At 34.3% G+C, this 23,342-nt stretch overlaps 1 protein-coding gene and 1 long non-coding RNA gene across 3 annotated transcripts in view; one reads left to right on the forward strand and one right to left on the reverse strand.

Annotated features, from left to right (window-relative positions):
- Positions 1-263: 263 nt before the first annotated feature.
- On the reverse strand, positions 264-5,127 carry LOC149540086 (uncharacterized). The gene is made up of 2 exons (XR_016356354.1): positions 4,626-5,127; positions 264-565 (listed from the first exon to the last, which is right to left on the reverse strand). It is a non-coding gene; the product is annotated as an uncharacterized LOC149540086 (long non-coding RNA).
- Positions 459-23,342, forward strand: part of LOC149540087 (tornado 1) — a 29,718-nt gene continuing 6,834 nt past the window's right edge. Inside the window, exons 1-2 of one of the 2 annotated variants that reach the window (XM_089801283.1) lie at positions 459-2,249; positions 2,910-4,147. In XM_089801283.1, coding sequence (XP_089657409.1) covers positions 746-2,249; positions 2,910-4,147 — 2,742 coding nt within the window. In that variant the 5' untranslated portion in view covers positions 459-745. The remainder of the gene's footprint in view (positions 2,250-2,909; positions 4,148-23,342) is intronic. The other variant, XR_016356353.1, reaches the window with a different exon arrangement.

The raw sequence follows: 23,342 nt of genomic DNA on the forward strand, positions 1-23,342 counted from the left end.
TTATCAAATTGACTAAATAGTAACAATAAATTAGATATGTTCTTTTTACCATTATAAATTCATATAATTTTTAATTACTATAACTTTATTTTGAAGAAAAAAGTCATACCTTGACACCATCGACAACCAATCCCCAATTCATATTTCGAATCTGACTGGTGCAAATGTATGGGGAGCATTACTTTTAAGATAGTATATATATGAACTTAAGTATTAATAGTGCAAGTGAAAGAAAACAGAGAAAATTTTTCAGACCAGGAAAATTTGTAAAGATGAAAGATTGGAAAATATCCACCAGTCCCTTCAATTGTCTATTACCGCCGAAAGCAGCTTTGGGAAAGAACTATAATTTCATTTTGACATTTGGTATTTTGTTGCGTTACAGTTTAGATAGGACCCCACCTCATCTTTTTGAACAAGGGGAAAAGAACAGCCTTGGATGCTTAATTCTAGATCAGCTGTACTGCTTTCACATGGTTTCTTCAAAATCACGGAAAAGAATGGTGGATTTTCCACACCTCTTGTACCCCTATGGACGCGGTCTGTGTCATTCTTCGCTTCCAATCTGTATTGCAATAATTCATTCAATGAAAATACTGCGGCAACAATGTTATGAACATATAAACAAACAGTTTCAAAATTGTTTTTTATTGCTGCCATATATCAAGCTTAGCCTTGGTATGTATAGAACACATTTTGATTTTTTAATGGTGTAATTTTAGTACTGGTGTGAAGAAGTGATCAGATGGAAAGCCCAACTACTATTGAAGGCTTAGATGCAGCAATCTATGCAATAAAATATCACAAGCCTCCTGTCGAAACATTGTCATTTTACAAGGTGTCTGAAATTTCAGAGATTTCGGGCTTCTATGACACTGATAGGTCGCTGAACATCAACATTCCAGAGCTCCGCAAGAAAGATGATTCATTTTTTGAGCTACTCCAAGTTCTGAATGAATGTGAGTCATTGAAATCCTTGGATTTCAATAGATTGAGGTGGAGTCTACCTGAAGTAAACGAGCTCTGCAGTGCAATCATGATAAGCCCAACATTGAAAAGGGTGTTTTTTCAGCAATGTCATCTTGGGTCAGATGGAGTTAAACTCCTTGCAGAGATGTTGAAGAAAAATGAGGTTGTGAAGGAGTTGAACTTCTCTGACTGCGGTATAGGCCCTTCTGGGTCTTCCGCCATTGCTTCTGCTCTAAGGTTCAATGAGAGCTTGGAGGAAGTGCAAATTTGGGAAGACTCAATTGGGTCAAGAGGGGCCGAAGAGATGGCGAAGATGATTGAAGTGAATTCAAGCCTGAGGTTTCTGACCATATTGGATATGCAATCAATTACAGCTTATCCACTGGTTTCTGCCTCTTTGGGAAGGAATAGGAACTTGGAGCTTCATGTATGGAACAAAGAGAGTAAAGCAAAGCATGCCAAGGTGGTTGAATTGATCCCATTGAATAAGGTTTTGAGGATCTATAGGATTGACACTTCTGGGTGCTACAGGATAGTTTGTGCCCTTGCGCGGAATACTACTGTAGAAAATCTAGATATAAGTGGAAATCATGTGAACTCTAAATGCGCTCAAGAGCTCCGGCGAGTTCTCGAGGAAAATAAGACTCTGAAGCACCTGAATATGTCAAATACAAGCATGAGTACTAAGGGTGTTTATTACATTGCAGCTGCTTTGTTTACCAACAAAAGCCTACAGTCCTTGCAGCTTGATAGGAACTCAATTGGGGGAGAGGGAATTGAGCATTTACTCTGCCCTCTGAGTAGGTTCAAACCAGGCCAAATGCAAGCAAATACTTCTTTGAAATCTTTGTCCATTGGCGGGCCTCAGAACAAAATGGGTAGTTATGGAGTAAATGCTTTAGTGCAGATGATCTCTTCAAACCAGAGTTTGCTTAAATTTTCTGTGATTGATGATGAGAGCATGGGTTCCGCAGATTTCATCAAAATTCTCAAAGCACTTCAGAGAAACACGGCTTTGAAAGCTTTGATTCTTAAGGGATGTAAAGGTATTGCAGGAGATGCAGTGCTTGAAGCCATAATGGATGCATTGCAAGTGAATATATGGCTTGAAGAGATAGATCTGAGTGGAACTCCTCTTCAAGCATCTGGAAAAGCTGATCATGTTCACCAACGACTTCGACAGAATGCCAGTGCTGAACCCCAATCCAATTTGCTAAGAGATATGCCAAAGACAGTGCCCAAATCTGTGAGAGTTTTTCTCTGTGGACAGGAATTTGCAGGCAAGTATTTCATTGTCTTCTGTTTGTTACAATTATGCATTTTGAAAATGGCAGAACAATTAGTTTATTATGCATCTTAATTAATATTGACTTTCCAATGTAGATATACTCTCATGCAGTGCCTCCTTGTAAGCATATTTATCATGTCTTGTATGAATATTTATCTTTGAGACAAAAAACACAGAATCCTTGGGGTTCAAAATAACCTCAGTGTGTTAGATTCACGTTTCTGGGTAAGATTGTGTGTGATTTTATTAGCATTAACGTTTTGGAACATATTCAATGATCTATCATCAGTATGAGAGAGCTTGGATTATACTCAATGATCCATCATCAGGATGAAAGAGCTTAGGTCATACTCAATGATCCATCATCGGGATGAGAGAGCTTCGAAACTTTTTCATCCTGATGATAGATCATTGAGTATGATCTGACACGTTGATGCTCATAAACTTACACACAATCTTACTCAGAAACTTGAATATAATATCATGAATTGTAAAAATCTATTATCATTAACCTCAGTGTGTGTTTAAAGAATTATATTTTCTAAACTGCGAAGAACACAGCAATCAAAGATAAGAAAATCAGGTAGCAAGATTTATTATAAAGTATAATTTAGGACAACACAATGACCAAAAAACCTGGTACTGCTTGCAGGTAAGACAACCCTATGCAATTCGCTATTACAGACGTATGCTCGAGCCAAACTTCCAACAGTAGACCAAATTAAAACATTTGTAAACCCTATAGAACCCATTGGAAGAACTCAGGGAATCAAAATCAAAGTCGTTGAAGATGATGATACTAGAATCTCAATTTGGGATCTTGCAGGTCAGCATGAGTTTCATGCTTTTCATGATCTCATGTTTCCTGGCCAAGGAAGTCCATCGTTTTTCCTGATAATATGCAGCTTGTTCAGAAAGCCAGAAAACAGAGAACCCAAAAATAATCAAGAGATTGAAGAAGATCTGGTATACTGGCTAAGATTTGTCGTATCAAACTCCAGAAGAGCAGAATCGCTTCTGCCTCACGTGACGGTGGTTTTCACTCATATTGATAAAAGTTCCGAGAGCTCAGAATTGTACTTGTCAGCCGTCCAATGTGTTTACAGGCTCAAGGACCGTTTCACAGGTTTTGTTGAATTATGTCCGTCAATTTATACAGTCGATGCAAGATCATCTGGATCAGTGAGTAAAGTTGCTCGTCATGTGCAACAAACTACTAGAACAATACTAGAAAGGGTTCCAAAAATTTACCAAGTATGTGATGATTTAAGAATTCTTTTATCTAGATGGAAATCTGAAAACAACAAACCAGTGATGAGATGGGAAGAATTTGGACAACTTTGTCAAATTCAGGTGCCATCACTGAGAATACAGCGATATGATGACCCCAAAAAGGTTGAAGAAAGGCGGAGAGCAGTGGCAAGCTCTTTGCATAAAGCTGGAGAAGTAATCTATTTTCAGGAGCTCGACTTCATCATTGTCAATTGTGAGTGGTTTTGTGAGGAAGTGCTTGGACGCCTGGTCAGATTGAGCAGCAAAAACCAATCTACCTCAGATTCGCAGCAGAGTGGTTTCACAACTAGGAAAGAATTAGAGGTCATTTTGAGGGATTCATTACAGAGTTCGGTGCCTGGATTTGGGCCGAGAATTTTCGATAATGTTCACCCAAGTGACCTTGTAAGCATGATGTTGAAGTTGGAACTCTGCTATGAGCAAGATCCTGGTAGATCTGATTCAAAGCTCTTCATTCCTGCAATACTCGAGGAAGGTCGAAATAAACCGCAAAGATGGCAACTAGATGTATCAGAATGCATCTTTGCAGGCCGCCATTTGGAGTGCGATGATTCAAATCATACATTCCTATCCCCTGGGTTCTTCCCCAGGTTGCAGGTATGTTTTTTTGTGTTTCATCATTGATTTAAGAAAAAAGAAACCTAAAATTAAACTAAATTTCTTAGATCTTCCTAGAATGAAAATGATTATAGAGTAATTTGTTCTTGACATCAGAATCTCACGGTAACTCTTAAAAAGCATTAACATTGGTTAAGTTTAAAGATGCCCTCACTTTCTTTCTCGCAAGGCACAAAAGGAAATACACACTAGGGTTTGCAACTATATCTCTGATTGAGGTTTTGAGCATCGTTTCTTCTCTGAAATACTTTACGAGCGAGTCTGACCTGAAAGATGCAGCATCTGCAAACCTCATTCTATATCTCAGATTTATAGTACAAAACTCCTGTTTAACAAGGCCCTAGTGAAGACTATAAGTTTAATCAATGAATTCCCATGCTATTATTACAGATCCTTTTTCCTACAATTTTAGGTGCATTTGTAAAACAAAGTACAGGATTATTATAGAGAAGCTGACCATTTTCATGTCCAATTTTTCAATGTCCTTGGTGTGGACTGAATTATTGGCATCCTCTGGATGTCTCACACCACCTGAAGGCTGCCTGTTTCAAGCTCAATGAAGCCTAAATTGGCTCAGCATCGATTTGGTAACCTCGTCATTTTGTTCACATCAAGCATTCAATCATCCTGATGATTGACCGTGCAACATGATTTGAAATGGTGATGTGAAAACTAATCCACAATTTAATTCGGAAACAGCTCCTGCAAAACTCCTCTTTAACAATTACATTTTGACAAGCATTTGCTGCCTCCTGAATATTGTTGCAATTTTATATACTGTAAATCTTCATTTTCAACGAGCATATACAATTCTATCCTTCATCAAAATCCTGGCATGGGTATCAGAGTACAGGAACTATAATCTTTCAAACTTGCCACCACAAGGAAATATTACTATAGGAATGACTTCTAGGCGCTAAAGCAAAGTAGCATTTGATAGCCATATCTAAACGCTTACATCTGCCTAAAGCACAGAAATCTGAGAGAAAGGTACACAAAACGGGCAAAACAAATCAATAAGAATCTTATAAAGCAATGGCAGGGTTATTGATTTTTACAGTTTTTAGGGTAGGTTCCCATGTTATTGCCTAGCTTATTTTGGCTGGTAGGTGTGTTCAATATTATAGTAGGAACAATTTGTAAAGCTAGTGAACTCATAAATATTTAAACTTTTGCTTATTTTTAATTATTATTATTATTATTATTTTAGTTGAATTTGGTTCAATGGTACCTTCAGACCTTACCTCTTAACTGAAGAAGTTCTCTAAACCTTTAGAAAAAGAGTTTTATACGAAAATTGATGCCAAAATCTGAAAAGATCCATGTCTAGAATGATACACAAAAATAAGAAACAATCTTATTAAGTGATTTGTGGTATTATATTAGTGATAGGACACCCAATATAGAACATCAATTGTGGTTAAAGAAAGGGAAATTTGGTAAATATGATTTATAAATTCCGGGCATTCAATTACAATTAAAAGTTTTAATTTTAGAATGAAGAATGGTAATGGTCAAATTTTGATGTATATCTTATTGTCTTAACTTATTCCAACTCTATCAACTTGTTTGGAGTATATACATTCAAGTAATCAATTGGAGTCTCCCACTTTTGAGCATTTGATTGAAAAGTTGGAAGAATGTGAAAAAAGAGTTGGGGGAAAATTTTGATAGCACTAGTGTAAAAATTAGTCTTGGTTGAATAAAAAATAAATAAATGAAGATAAACCTCTTAATGATACATAAGCATTTCAAGGTGTAAGGGCAATCTTGTATCACCCAAAAAAGTATTGTCTTTCACTTGATTACAATTTTTGACAACATTCAAATCATTAACTAACAATACAAATTCTTTTGCATTTTATCACATATGCACATTTGACAACAATGAGAACATGTATTATAGGTTGAGCTGACAATTCACATTGAATTTTAATTAAAAAGTCAATCACAACAAAGGCACATTTTAATTCCAAACTCGTTATTGGGTATAATGGAATAACATTCAATTTCCTCATTCAAAATTTGCGAAATCTTTTTGAAGCGTGCAACAACAAAGGGAAATGCTTCTAAATTCAGTAGACATATGCAAGCTTATGGTATGAACGACGTCAAGATGGTATGCAAACATAAAAACCTAGCCAAAATAACCATGGACACAATCACCCTGCCTTAATAACACAAGGACAAAATAAACTAGGGTCATAATAACCTATATTGGACAAAATAACCTAGGGTCATAACAACCTATGGAAAAAACAACCCATGGACATAATAACCCATGGCCATTTTAGATCAAGCAAGCAAGAAACAAAATATAACCCATGGTCATTTTAGATCAAGCAAGAAAGAAACAGAATAAAATAAAGAGGCTAGTAAAAAAAAAGAAGGGAGTGTGAGGCACCACAAAGGCTATTTAGGTTAGTTTTAGACCATATATCCATTATATATCCTTAAAATATCCCTAAAACACCTTTAATATGCTTAAATTACCGATAAAATGGTAAATAACTCTAAAAATAAATGCAATTTCGTGGGACAAAATATAAGTGAAGAGGCATATAGAACTACAACCCATTATTGATTATTTGAAGACACAGGGATTCACAAACTTACTAGAAGGGGCAACAGATGATCACCCAAGTTTCCAATCATAATGTGGAATTGTTATTCAACTATTCAAGATGATCTTCAAAACACCAATAATACTATTGAGGGATGACATAGAGGATTTAGTGAACTTCTTCAATCATCGCATGCTCAGCTTGGAAATTTATCAAAACATTAAAAAGAGAACAAGGTGATCAAGAGAATAAAATAGATAAATATATGGTTAGATATACTAGGCAACCAAGCAGGAAAAAATATCATGAACTCACACAAAAACTAAAAAGCACTACTTGATGGTTATGACAACCATAACATTTTAGATGAAACAAGAATATTATATCCATGGGTTATTTTGGATTGGGTTATTATGATCCTAGGTTATTTTGTCCTTGGGTTATTATGGTCGGGTTATTTTGGTTGAGTTATTACTTTGTGTAACCCATCAAGATGCATTGACCAACTGTCAACATTCATTTCAAAAGATTCCTTCTATACATCAAGTCAATAGTAAATTACAACCATGTTGGGTTTTGCATTTCTTTATAGCTAATAAAGATCTTTCCTAATGCTAAAAATTGCTATATAAAACAATTCATGATTATTCGATGTCAATTTCTTAGCGTGACATTGGTTCTAGCTCCAAGTTCATGGATGATTAAGAAAGTAATGCAATGCAATGCAATATCATTTGAATTCTATGATCCACACAGTTATGAGCTTATGTTGCATGGTTGGATAAACCTTCATTAGATCCTTCATCCATGATTAAATCAATTGGTATTGGAGTGAAAGATATGGGATTTGACAAGTTTATCTTGTAAACATATCTCTAGATTGAGATATTATAGAAACACATTATATGTAGAGAATTGATTGTGAGATGCTATAAACATAATGATGACATGAGGTGATTTGCATCAAATGTAAGGATGAAATGTCTTGGAAAATTTGACAAGCTAATCAATGTTGCTAGAAATATAAAGATAAAATAAATGTTTGAAATGATGAATGCAATGAAGAGATGAATGTATGCCCCTAAAGAAAATTGTAGAAAGGATCCTAAATCTAGACATGAGTTGAGAGTGATGAACAACAAGAGGTTGTTCCCACTTAGAAAACTAAAAGTAAAGAATATAATAAACAAGAAAGGATATTGATATCTATATCAAGTATTGGTGAGAATAGTAAAGTCGATCTTCTTCAATATTCTCATAGTTTAAACCATAAATAATTTGAGGCAATTTGCATAAAACCAAAAAAGATAACACATCCACCAAAAAGATAGGGTATTATTAACATTGCTAGAAAGATGGAATAGATATTTGAATGATGAAAGTAATAAAAAATTAGAGTGGATGCCTTTAAAGAAGACTACATAAAAAAATCTAACCTTATATATGATGAGGGTGATGAAGAACAAGAGGATGGACATACTAGGCAAGTTCAAAGTGGGGAAGATGATAAAGAAGAAAGGTTGGTCATAACTATATCAAGTATAGGTCAGAATACTTGAGTAGATATTTCTCATTATTCTAATAGTTAAATTTTGAAGAATTGATATATATATATATATATATATATATATATATATATATATATATATACATATATATATATATATATATATATATATATATATATACATATATATATATATATATACATACATATATATATATATATATATACATACATATATATATATATATATATACATACATATATATATATATATATATACATACATATATATATATATATATATACATACATACATATATATATATATATATACATACATACATATATATATATATATATACATACATACATATATATATATATATATACATACATACATATATATATATATATATACATACATACATACATATATATATATATATATATACATACATACATATATATATATATATATACATACATACATATATATATATATATATACATACATATATATATATATATATATATACATACATATATATATATATATATATATATGGTTTTTTTTATTGGTAAACAACCGAAGCCTTGTTTTATTTTAGATGAATAAATAAGAAATTACAGAGTTCTCTATTCAAATGGGCACTGGTAGGAAAGAACAGAGAAAGAAAACCTCTAGTCTTGCCTAGGATTGAAGTCCTATATTATACAGATTTAAAAGGGGCATACCCTAGTATATATGAAGCTTCACACAGGTTTATACATAATTTGATGAAACAATTAATTACAAATATACTTCCTTTGAAAAAAGGGAATAGAGAGCTATAGAGAGACAAGGTTTCAAACTTAATGCATCAAGGATCCTGCCATGAAGTAGTGATCTACCAACCATTTGCATGACAAAATACAACTATCTTCCAATTGGGGATTAGTACCAAAATCAATGTGATAAGAAAAAAGATGGGAGGAGTAAAAAAACCAATCAACAGACTGAGACGCTATTCATAACAAAGCTCTTAAGAAGTGATTCCATTTCATTCCTAGTTTGAGTTTACCACACCTCAAAACTCCAAATTCAAAGTTTAAACAAGTTATTATTATCTGTTAGAATACATAAATTCAACCTATCTAATGTTAGGCATTTATCAGAAGTATACTAGACATTGAAAAACAATAAGTATCCTAAACTGTACCGATGGAGTTTATTAGAAGAGTTTTATATTATGCTTTAAATGTATCCTTATCTAGAATCTCATCCTGCAACATTTTCAATTTACAGTTTATACTTAGAGTGGATTAGATATTTGGAGACCCTAGCTAGCTCGAATATATAAAACAATCATGATTTTATTAAATAAATTCAATAATTTAAGATATTCATTAATCCATCTAATTATTATCATATGATCATGAATTTGAGAGGAGAAGTCCCAAATTGCCAAAAGAACCAATAGCCAACTTGAAGTCATTCATATTGCCTATCTAAGGTTATAAAATAATTTGTAATAGGGGGATTTATAAGCAACTTGCTCTACTTAATGCATAATGAAGTGCAAACTTAAACCAGTAAGTTGAAGGGAAAGGAGTAGAACACTGGTCATCGGGCTGCATACAAAACCAGGCAAACATACCCAAAAGTTTATTTAAATTCCTCACAAATACAAAGCGACTTGATACTTTAGCTAAGCCTCCATTAATTATTGCTAGGAAAATAAAACCAAACAAATAGTAGATCATAAATCATCAATAGTAGCTAAAAACCAATAGCATTTGCTCATTAATGAGTATCATCTACAATAACAAAGATCTAGCTCAGTCCCAAAAGGCTAGAGATAAGAAATAAAAAAGGAACATAAGAGGATTCCACCCAAGCCAGGGTAAGGTAACATCTAAAGTAATCATAAAATCCATATAAGATTTCAGCTATACATTAAGGAACCTAACTTTATGTTACTATATCTTGGCCTCCTTTATGTTTATTTGCAAGATAAAACCATAGAACACAGATCAAAGTTCTTCCATAATAACTAAACCATTTATATATTAATAAAACCATTTGTCTATTAATATACCATTTGTATTCTTCATACTAACAGAACCCTAGCTCATTCTCAAAATGCTAGAATATATAAAAACTTCCAACCCAGATTCACAATACCTATATACTAACCATTAATCTTTATACTATAACAACTATTCTATAAGGAGCCTAGATACAATAGAGGTAGTTCCCATGCGAGAAGATAGAGGAAAAACCAAAAAGGGCCACTCCTAGGGCCATTCTATACTATTAATCTGAGAAATTTAACCCTAAGCCTAAATGAGCAGTCATTAACCTAGAGCCACCATATGACTTTTAATGCCGAGCCTCCTCCTCTTTCTTCCAACACACCATTACAATGTCCTTGGCTTTGTCCTCATCATTAGCTGTTGATCTTGGTGGAAACACATACATTGTAAGCTCTTTGTTGGACTTAATATAATTCAACAATATAAATTCCAATCTGCCCAGATCATCAAAATTGATATCTAGTTCGACATAGGCTATAAACACTTGAAGAAAGTTGATTAGCCAATCCTTGTTAGGGTCTTCACGAACTCCTCTCCACCTCAATAGGAAATTAATATTGGCCTCCATCTTCGGCCATGCATTGAAGAATTTTATGTTATCTCTAATAAACATAGACGACCTCCTAACAACATTGACAAGCTAAAGCTCCTTTGGTTCATATGCCATATAAACCTCAAGGAGCGAAATTTGTAGTTTCTCATCCATGCTCATGACAACACTTTCCAAACCCAAAAGCCAGATGATGTCAAAGATGTTATAGCAAAGCTTGACAATTTCTCCTTTCTTGACTCTAGCCCTAGCTAGACATCCTATAAAAGAACCTATTACAGAACTATTGGTACACTAGGTATAATCATAATTAAAAAACCTCTCCCCAATTGCCCAGGAGATTGCAAACCTAGAAACATCATCTACTGGATTAAGGATCCTATTCCACATCTCTTGTTTGACAAAGCCTCTAAACACTATTGTCCTCACTTCTAGAGCATGAAAGAGGGAAATTGAAGACTCCATGCTAACAAAAAAACTATAGGGGTTGTTAAGAAAGAAGAGCTGTAAAAACATTTAGAATGCCATGCCTTAAAATAAAGTTTTCTCCCTCCACTCCTTCATTTGCCAATTTATCAGCTTTTGAATTACCTTCACGATAAATATGTTGAATTCTAATCTCCTCAATTTGATCTATAAGGTTAAGTACGCTTTCTAGTTTAGCATTTAAGATCCAATTCGATGTTTGTTTGTTTCTAATTGCATTTAGGATTATTTGTGAATCATCGTCGATAATTTACTTTGTAATATTCTTCTTTATGCTTAATTTTAAGCCTTCTTTTAATGCTTCCAATTTAGCTATATTATTAGTTACATTACCTAATGGTTTAGCTCATTTTAATATCCAATCTCCATTTTCTAATCTAAGTATACAACCCAATCCTACTTTCCCAAGATTCTCTCTAGATGCTCCATCAAAATTTAATTTCTTCCATCCTATCGGAGGTGCAACCCATTTACATTCTTTTCTAGCTATATTATCCTTTTTAGAATAAATTGTTAGAGTAATTAATAAGTGTAAACAAATAATTATCTAACACTCCCCCTTAAGTGAAGCTCAGGAGGTAAGCTAACCTAACACAACTATGAAAGCAGGAAAATGGGTCCCAACAACCAGGCTTGATTAGGTACCCAAGACAAGTGTATTATTCTCGAAATTCCTATTCTGACTACCACACTACATCTAGTTGAGGTCTTTTCTCTTCATCATGATTCTTCTTCAGCTCTTCCTGAACCTCCAATTCCTTTCATCGAGCCTCCAGGTGCACTTGTTGAGGATTCTACAGAAGACATTCATCTCCTCCTTCATGACAGTGTCAGCACACCTGCATTGGGGATTCCCTTTCTTGATCCTCATGTTTTCTCCTTTGAGCATCATCTAGGCCTTCTAGTCATTCAGGAGTTTCCATGTTCTGTGCCCTTGTTTCTTCCTCATTGGAGTTCCATTGGTTCAATGTTTTTTTATAGGGGCTTAGTCATTCTGGGGGGACTTTGGTGTCTCTTTCCTCTCTCATGGGGGGGTTAGTTGTACTTATGGTTTTGAGAGAGAGTCTCTTGAGCCATTTTTGTTTTGTTTTTTCATCTCTTTTTGGAGAGGAGTTTTTCCCATTGGATTTTCTCCTTTGTCTCCGATTTATAGAGATTTCCTTGTCTTGGGTACTTGATGAGGCCTTGTTACTTGGACCCATTTTCCTACTTTCATAGTTGTGCTAGGTTAGCTTACCTCTTGAGCTTCACTTAAGGGGGGGTGTTAGAGTAATTATTTGTTTACACTTATTAATTAAATCACTTTGATTTAATTAAATAAGTTGCCTATTACTCTAGTTTTCTTAAGCTATCTCTTAGGTGCATATAATTAATATTTTATATTAATTATAATGTGCAACCTAGCTTTTCTTTTTAGGTTACCCTTTTGGGTTTTGATCTCCTTTTATAAGGATTGATCTTTTGTAATATTTTTTATCTCTTCCATTTTTGAAAATACATTAGCATATTTTTTAGAGCAAAACCCTTGCCTCCTCTCGTCTTTTTCTTCTATGACAGGTTTTTGCATGCAGGGATTCGAAGGCTTTGTGGATTTGTTTTGATCAAATCCTTCATAAACTAACAGAGGATTAATCAAATGTAACCAATTTTTCCTCATATTCTCATCCCATTCTGAGAATGTACCTTCCACTTTGGGTGTGTTCCTGCGATGGCAATTCATGACTTCTATGATGGTTGCCTTGACTTTATTGAAAAAGGTTGTCTTACTAAGCTCTAAATTTTGAAATATTTGTCCATTTCTTTCCTTCCATAAAGTATTGATATATATTAGACAACTAATTTAGAAGAATTTTTTGAGTATGAAGATCAATGATCTAAACAAGTCAACATTTGCAAAGAAAAAGTTGATAGTTCATAATGTCAATTGGTAGAAACAAATGTAGTTACAAGAGGGTAAGTACAAGTAGTTGAGTCTGTGGGCTCTTGATTTGACAAGATTTTAGCTACCTATTTTATATGCAAAGGATACCTAGGAGAAAACCAAAAACCATAATGGGTATTCCTAAAGAAAATCAATAGGGCCAATTATTAAGACTGCTTTAGTCTTCTTCCCTTTGAACTCTACAAGACTTAGGCATGTATACCTAGAAATTCATGAACCTTCAACATATTTATCATTTTCTACAATGAATTTTGAAATAACAGATGAATTCTTGTAATTCTTCTATTTTAAGGGATGAAAAAAGGGATGCAAGATGGCTAACTCCTAAAACCCCCAATGCTCCTTAAAAAAGTGCAGGCTATATTTTCAGGCTAACAATGACAAATTCAAAAAGATTTTGATTGATCAATTTTATGCTATATAATTTATCCAGACTTTACCAATTTCAACATATGATCAGTTCCTTGTCCATTGGGATGACACTCACATAATTTTGACACATAGACCCAGATCTATCCTATCACTTTGTGAAAAGCAAAACATCACTCAATCTAAACTCTCATTCTTATAATGATTTTCTTCAGACAACTTTCAATTCTCTCTAATTCATATCAAGCATTTACATAATCCATTAGATTATTAGCAAAACATGATCTGAGATACAATTTTAAGTAAATTATAACTGAAATTCAATAGACTTTATCATCAAATTCTAGAAAATCAAAAGCAACACAAGGAGATAAGATCTAGATTGGGTAACCAGACTGTAAATACTTTTGTACTATCTTCTTTGAAAGTATAAAACTTACTGTCAATTACAATGAGAAAAACACAAAAATAGACTCAACCATCTAACTTTGTATTTGCATTAATCACATTTCTAGAAAAAAATTTACACAGCTCTGGACTAACTCAAATATGAAAGTTTATGTTCATTCACTAATGAAAATTTGGGCCATCCTCTAGCCTTGGGAACTCATTTATATAGGATGAGTTGCAATAAGCTCTAGGTATCGAGGGAAAAAGACAACTATCCTTCAACAAAACATAGTTACAAGAAGGACAAAATGTCACTATCTTCAAACCACGAGATAACAAAATTAGACATATGTGGTACCTTTCATTTGATTACGAAAGTAGTTTCATGATTTGTTAAGCAAGTATACCCATAGAAAATTAACCACAAAAGTAAGGTATCTTGTTATGATAACTACTTTTCCTTTTTTGACAATGATCATTTGTTATGCACCCTAGGTGTTTGTGCTGTAGGGTGGGGCAAGGGCTTCTTTAGTTTTGTCTTCTTTATGCAATGCAACAACCTCTGGTACTTTATCTTTAGCTTCTTGTGCAGATTGTGGGGTCACTCCTATTTCCTCAACTATTACTTGAATGCCTTTGTCAACTAATCTTTGTTCCTCATTGGTTGTTTGCTTGTCCTGTAATTCATCTTCTGATGCCACTTGTGAAGATTATGCTATTGAGGTATATCTTGTCACCTATTCATTATAAAATGAGTCATTAGGTCAATCAAAATTGAGTATTTCTTTCTCTTTGGCCAAGACACTCTTGCCTATCTTCTTTAGTTCTTCAAATTCAATCCAAAAATAATCAAAGAATATTTGGACATTTACTATCTCCTCCGCTATTTTAGCAAACTGGATATTATCATCCTTATTTATAATATCATTCATTCTTGAACTCATAATTTCTTTCAATTAATTTCCCCATGCTTCTTTCGATTTGAAATTAATTGGACTACTTAAAACATGGGGAAAGAGATCAAAACTCTTACTCACATACCTGGAAAAACATACCTTTAGCTTTCTTTGAAAAATATCCTTTTTTGTATCAAAATTCAGTAGGTCAGTGGTATGATCATATTTTTTTTCAATCAAAGTATCTTTGTTAGTTTTATCAATGATATTGACACACTAATCAATCATATCTTGTTCCCTATTGACCCACCTATCCAGAATCAATCTCAAAACTATTTCATTCTTTTTAAACTCAACCCACATGTCTACTAGTTTAGACATTTCAAAGTGGAACATGGGCTAGTTAACATGGTCAACTAAAAACATAATAGCATCCCTGATTTTATCTTTATAATTCTGTGATGCTTCCACTTGAGTAGCCCTAAATTTGGCCTTTTCTTCTTCTAACTCTTCTTTGGTATAATAGTCTTGATGGTGAGGAGTGTCTGGGATATCAATGATAGGTCCAGTAGGAGGAGGTGGAGCAGGGGAGGCTACAATCATTGCCTAGGATGGTTCTTCCACCACCTTCCTCTTCCCTTGTTGCTTTCCCAAATTGGCAATAATTCTTTCCATTTCATTGATTTTCCTTCCTCTTTCACCACAGACCTCCAAAACCTTTTCAAACCTATTATTTAAATCAATGAATTTTTGCTTGTCTTTTCTAGCTACATCCACACTGAAATCAACCACTTCCTTACTCATCAGGGTTGATTGTTCACTATTAGTTTCTGACACTCTATATACGATCAGGTTCCCTATATCCTTTGAATCTAAAATTTCCTGGAGTCTGGACTCACTCCTCTTTTGAATTGACCACATCACAAATGATTGGTGGTCTCCACTATATTTCACTCCTTTATGGGCTTCTTTAACTTCCTCCTTTGTTTTGACCTTGGTTTCCTTTGCCTTCTCGATGACATAAAAAACCATGGCATTAGCAATGTCCCACTCAGGGAGTACCATAACACCGACATCTTTTAACAATTGCTTTCCAACCTCTAGAGTTACTTGATAATTTTTTTTCATCAACTCATTGTTGACTTCCTCTTCAATGGAAGAGTCCTCTCTATTAGGTTGCTTTGCTTTCAGTTTCTTGCATTTGGCCTCAAAATTTGAAATATTTGTTCTCCACAAAAATTGAATGAATGTCCTAGACTTAACAAAATCATCATCATAAATGAATTTTTTAGAAGCCCATTCAATAACATGATATATTTCCCTCCCCTTGAAATCCTCAACTGCGAGGTCCAAAACTGGAATTGGGGGCTCTTGGGGCATTCCTTGTTCTAAATTTGATGTTGTTATTAAAACATCATCTTGACCTCTCATTCGTCTTAGCTGCTCCATTAGTGCATTTCACTATCAAAATGCATAGGAGTCTAGGAAGGTGAACACTCTTCAACCCTTGATGATGTCCCTGCCTCTAACTTATGTCTCTTTGTAGATGGATCTGAAGGAGGGCTTTTAGAATATTGCCTCTGGTATACTGGCACATGGTGTGCATCTCTATTTATGGCCACAGTATATCCAACTCTTCATTGGAGGGTGTACTGTCCTGGATTTATGATAGATTTGCGTGCTAGTTTCTTCTCCACCTCCTTTGCTTGATCTAGATATGTTTTTATTAAAATCTCCTTTTTCTCATTCAAGGTTTGCATGATTGCCACAAAATGTAACATCAATCTATTTATCTTGTCACAACAAAACTTTATATCCTTCAATAGATCATACCTGTTATCTAGAGAATTAATGAATTCAAGAACTTTGCTAAAGACTCACCATTTCTCTTTTTTAACTTCTTGTTCTTGCAAAGAGAATTAATTCCTTATGATATCTTTAGGATAATAGAAAACATGATTATAACTCCTAGCCTTGGTTCTTTCTTTAAACATCTCATAAAATCTCTTGGGATCTGCAAACCTAGGGTGGGAAAGTGCCATTTGATGCTTGTCCAAAATTTGCCAAGGTGCTTCCAACCACCTTTTGTTATTACAAATTGGTGGGCTACTGTAAAGCTAGGGAAAAAGGTTCCTCTTGATCTTCCCATCAATTCTCTTTCCTCAAGCCCTCCAACTTGCCATAAGAACTTAGCAACACCTGCCTTGAGAGGGACTTGGTAGGGTAAAACATGAGGTTTTCCCTGAAAGCCATAAACTCTAAAAACAACAGAGATAGAGTAAGGGATAATATCTCCCCAATTGTGGCTCACCTTCAACCCTGTGGTAAGCTCTTTTGGCCTGATTAGTTCCAACAAAGGTTTAGGAATTTGAGGGTTGTCTTCAACTAAAAGTTCCCTCATTTTTGAAGCAAAATATCTGTCAAATTTGACAAAACTAGCATCTATGACCTCTCAGGTCATATCAATACTCCATAATTGCACAAGCAACTTCTCACCCTCTCTTTCCTTTTCCAAAAAAAATTCCTTTTCAAACACAAAAACACCTTTAAACAAACATATATACATTAGCATAGAGTACTAGCCAAAAGGCTTATCCACTTTCACCTTGCTTATGCCAATTAATCCATTATGAATCTCTTTAGCCAAAAGGAAGCAAAATGAAAAATAGAACTCATTCCATATTGAAGAATCTAAGCTATCATATACACTAGAGGCACTGAGATGTATTACAATTCATCTATACCAGATTTTTTACAAAGAGAGACATACAACACCTATGCTCTAGGATTGAAGTACTTCTTTAAGAGAGGCCTTGGGGTAGATGATGTGACCAGTGTCAAATTCCCAAACCAAAATGCTCTTGCAGGGGCCCACTTCTGAGATACACACCTTGTGCATCATAATTGGCCTGCAACTTTCCAAAATTTATCTCTTCATGCATGATAGTGTTAGGGTTTAGCATGAAAAGCTCCATGATTACCTCCATTGTCACCTTGAACAGGCCATCCTCATAATGATTTTGTATCAACTGCAACACGGGGTCATATCTTCTTGCCATCATGGTCAGGAAGTTTGCATCCATGAACACCCCACATACAACAAGCTTCCCTACATCGAATTCACAAACATTATTATGAGGTGTGTCCTAGTTTCTTTGAGAGAACCACCTTTTGAATAACTCAAGGCCACTCATGGATGTTTGCGCATCTCTCGGCAAATTTCCCTTGTCATAGAGACCCCCATCGACCTTTAATTTAGGGATCTTAGGAATCAACTCTCTGCCTCTTGTTGTTTCATTGGTTGAGGCACTCAACTATTCCAAGAAATCATTGTGGACATTCCTAAGCTGGTAATCCATTTTCCCGAAATAGTCAGCTTCGAGGAGGCATTTTTACAAATTCTGACAATTTCAACATAGAAAGCTTTTCACCAAAAATAGGTTAAAGACTTACTAATATATCTCTGCAAATTCCTAGTCGCAACAAATTCACTCTAATCATAAGAATTCACAATCTCCTTGCACTGAATTCTGCGCTCTTTCCTCTCTGCTAATCAATCATGCATTTACTGAACATGAGAGAAATTGTACTTTATATTTCTAGCTTCATCCACATGAGAATTCACTCTGCCATTATTGTCCTGCAACGAGTAGGTATGCATGCATTATAGACAAAATTGGAAATAGATCGTTGATTAGTAGCATATTTGACAACATCAATTGAACTTCATTGTTGAGTCATTATTCAATCTGCTGATGTGGTTGCTAAATCAATTGTGTTTTTCCATCTAAAAGACACATCACCTTTCTGTGTCCTTGTTGTACTGATTATTACACCTTGGACATGTGCCACACTCTAGCTTTGTCGCTTTGGTTAAAAACCTTGTTTCCTTTGCAAGATTGCAACATCTATCGATCTATTAAGCATCACATGGATGAGATCTTTTGTTAGTATTCCATGTAGTTGGGCCCAAAGGGGACATGTGTTACTTAGTTGCGTTGTTACATTGGCTAAAGTATTTGCAACTTGTGATAGTGACAATACGATAACCATGGATTAGCTTATGATTTGACGACTATGAAGAATCCACTTTCCTTTCTTTGTATGGCCCACAAAGACCCGTGGCAATCAGTCGCTTCCTCACATTTGTTAAACCACAAGCACCTTTTCATTGTGACAATGCGACAATCGTCAATCTTGGCAAGATCAACAAAATGTAAAATATTACCTTTACTTTGAGCTAAGGCCCACAAGGACACGTGTCCTAATATTGCTTTGTCGTGTTTCTTATAGATTGAGCATCTCTACATAGCAACTATGCCATGTCCGTTGATTTTCAACTTGATCAATGGTGGGGATGAAACTCAAAGCCTGCTTAACCTAAGCTATAAACAAATCACAATGTGACACCTGTTAACCTGATGATGTCATTCCTTTTGAAACTCACAAGCCTTTTGACCTCACTCTATCCACATGTCCTCTTCTCGCTATATCACACTGGTTAAACTCAACACATCTTCCTATAGCACTAATATGATGGTCATTGATTTGTTTGGCATCTAAGGGCTCCCATGAGTCGTTCAACTACTTGTATTATATGGTTGCATTAGACATGCGTCACTTGCTCTCTTTGTCACAAAATTAAAAACCTCACTACTTTGAATAACAACAAAGCGAGAGTCGTAGATCCAAAATAGATCTAATGGTTGTAAAACAACTCATTCCAAGGCCCACCAAAGGTAAGAAATAATGAGGAATTAAAATGAAAAGCTTGGCAAAAATAACTCATGACCATGGGGACAATAAAACATGAAAAAATTAAGATATAATCCATTTTTAAAAGATTATCCTTTATCAAAGAAAAGCCCAAAAAGGTTCAAAAAAAATATAATAGGGTATAACCTGTTCATTTATTTCCTAGGGTCTCTAACATAATTTCCCACCCTATAAAATATGACAATAAGGTCGTTGCTGACAAGATTTTAAAAAATTTAAACATTGAAAATGGAGCAACTCAGAGGGGCTAACAAAGTCCACTTTTGGTGGAAGTGTCATACTCAGTCAAATTTGCAATGTTGTGCTCACTGAAACATAATCCTGCTTAGAATGAAGAGGGTCCCATTTTTCTTCAGGACCCCAAGCCTAAAATTTAGAAGCAATATCACATTTAGAATGGAACTACATCACGTTTAGAATGAAATGGGATCCTGTTTTGAAAAAAATAATTAATTTTTGAAAACCTTTCAATGAGTCATTATATATATATAAGGCAAACAAGATCTTGTTATCAAAAATTTAAATTTAAAGCATACATTTGGAGTTGGGTTATGGTTTGAAAAGAGGCTTAGGTAGTGGAACTATAGCTTTGTACTTGCTTTGACTTACAAATTGAAGGTCATATCAACGTTTATACAAATAGGGATTAATTGTGAATTTAGACATATATTAGACAATGTTTTTTGGTAAGAAAGTTTAGCAAAATTAAAACTCATTATATAATTTATTTTATAAATTGAATATGTTTTTCACCTTTTTTTTCAAATAACTTTTAATGAAACAAGTTCATACACTTGAAATGATAGGTTTTCTTATTGTTTTAATATTAAAAAAAATTATATGACAAAAAATTGCAAAAACAAAATCACTTTGAATTATTTTGACAAAATGATAAGCTTAGGTCAATTATGCTTGTTGTACATGAGAGGTTTTAAAAATAACAATTACACCCAATAATTTAAAAAAAAAAAAAATCAATATTTTTTACAAAGGAATATCAAGTCTTGTCCTCTCCATGCTGCTTGGATTGCTGGCCCATTATTCATTCTCTGGCAAATCTGGCTGGAGAGGAATCATTGAATCTTCCAAGATGTTTGGATTGGTGTTATGCATCTTTGGTGGAAGATCTCACATTATCTTCAAGAAACTATTCAAGTTAAGTGTGCTCTAGATGGGGGTATGGATCCGGTTGATCTTGCTATATGCAATCGCCTCCATTTTCATCTTTAGGATGAGCTTGCAGCTCAAAGGTATCAAAGAGTGACTAGGCAGCCTCAACAACAGAGGAAAGGTCCGGTGAATCAGGATGGACATTGGACTCCTCCTCCCCATGGAGTTCTGAAAATTAACATTGATGGTTCTTCCCGGGGGAATCCAGGTCCTGTTGGTATTGGGGGAGTGGCTCGTTGCAGTTTTGGTGATGTTAAATTCTTTTTCTTAGTGCATAAGGTGATTACACTAACAATCTGATGGAGGCTTAGGCCATTTTATATGCTGTGGAATATTATTGATAGGAGGCAACTTCCCTTTGAGATGGTGCAAGAATTTGATGAACTTGTTGCCTAGGATAGAGCTCCTTGTTGTAATCCTTTTTGTCTTAATAAATTTTTACCCCTCTTTTTCCGATACAAAGGAATATCATCATCAATCTTGAATGTGTTACAAATTGTTTCCCTAAAGGATTCATAAAAACACTTTCATTTAGGTCAAATTATGCTTGCTATACACTAGCATGGTATAGTCCCGAGAAAGCAACTTTTAAACAAGGTTTTCAAATATGCCTATTGAAAATCAATTTGTATCATATGACATAGAAATAAATTACATATTTAAAAAGTAGACTTCATTTATTATATTTTGTAGTGCCAAATTTTTCTATATTTCAATCTTTTAAGTACTCTAATTTTTTAGGTCAATTGTAATGAACTTACAAAAAAAAAGGGAAAACACTTCCACTTTTTGAAAAAAATGTGGACTCAACTTCTTGTAGGCACTTAAGAAATAGAAAAACTAGCATTAAAAAGTGGGATGATATGGTGAAAGATTTAAACTCTAAATTCAAATGAGTTATCATTTATAATTATTATCTCTCTATGAATGAATGAATGATAATATTGTAGGACACTTTAAACTAAAGGTTATAGTGATTAACATAATGAAGGCCAAGAAAATGTAGTAAGGCATATTGGTGTTTTAAGAGTACCAGTTAAAAAAAACAAATTGTTGAATGTCCAAGCAATAGATCAAACATATAAATTGGCCCTAATACTATAAAGAAACTTACACAAATCTTGGAGGATTAGATAAAACTAACAAAGAGGAAGAGGAGGAAGGTTCTAAAGAGAGATCTCAATGCAGCAGGAGAATGCCATATGCGGAAGAACCTAAGAGTGAAATGGTTTTTAGTATAAAGAAAGATATAACAATAATTCATACTAGAATGAAAAACTAATAGAAAAAGGGGTAGACGAAGATATCCAATGGAAGTGGTAGAAGACCTTTCAAAAGAACATGTTTTGAGCATGGAGATGAAGGACATCAATCATCTTAATATTTGCAAGACCAAGAAAGTAATAACAAATGACATGAAGAGAGTGAGAGTTGCATATATTATTGACATTAAGGGAACATGTTATGAAGATGAACCAACGAAAGGTGACTCATACATTGTGAGAATAATCTTTCAAAAACATGATGAGGAAGAAGAGCCAATACATAGGAAAACTTTATCCAAAACAATATACAAGTCTAGAAGTAAATGTTGTAAGGCTGTCATTGATAAGGGCAGTATGTAGTGTCCAAAAAATGGTTGATAAACTTATGCTGAAAAGGTCAGAACATCATAATATTGATATAAGATTTCTTTGCTGCAAAAAAAACATAGGTTCAATTGGTATAAGAATAATGTTTGGTGAAACCAAAGATAGTTAAGACTATGATGAGAATTTTTTGATATGTTAGAAATGGAAACAACATTTTTTGTGTGTATACAATGACAATACAATAAGGAATATATACATGAAGAGAGAAATAATGAGCACGAGGGTGCCACAACAGCCACCCCCTACGGTATCCCACTCCACAACTGCAGCTCTGCTGAGAAGAACATGGATGGAGCAACTACATAAAACCTTCAACATTTCATCTTAGTTAGGAAGGTGCCACCAAGCCAAGATAATATTATAGCAACTTGAACCTCCCCTCTGCTAGGACCATCATCGTCATGTTGACTGCCTGTGAATTTAAAAACTATAACCTTGGGTCACTTCTTCCCTTATGTATTCTCAAATCTCTTCAAAAATTTTGAGATGTAAATATCTAGTACAAGAAAAACTTCATCAGTAACTTGGCCACCTCCTTCATCCTTCATGTCAACTTCTTTTCAAATTCTTCTCACATCAAATTATTTAGGACTTCCTACAATAATAAGCTCATTATTATAAATGGCCTAGATAAGTGGATCAGATCTACCAAATGAAGAAATAGAATTTGTACTGGACTAGGGAAAACCCAACTTGAGAAAAAGCTCACTGATCTTTATAGAGTAATTTCGAACTTGTGGGCATGAATCAGCCCATGCAGATCCTTCTTCAATCTGAATTCATGGGTGTGTTGTGC

Source organism: Cupressus sempervirens, chromosome 9, assembly GCF_028749045.1.
Source record: "Cupressus sempervirens isolate cs-2001-9-10 chromosome 9, ASM2874904v1, whole genome shotgun sequence".
NCBI classification, from domain to species: Eukaryota; Viridiplantae; Streptophyta; class Pinopsida; order Cupressales; family Cupressaceae; genus Cupressus; species Cupressus sempervirens.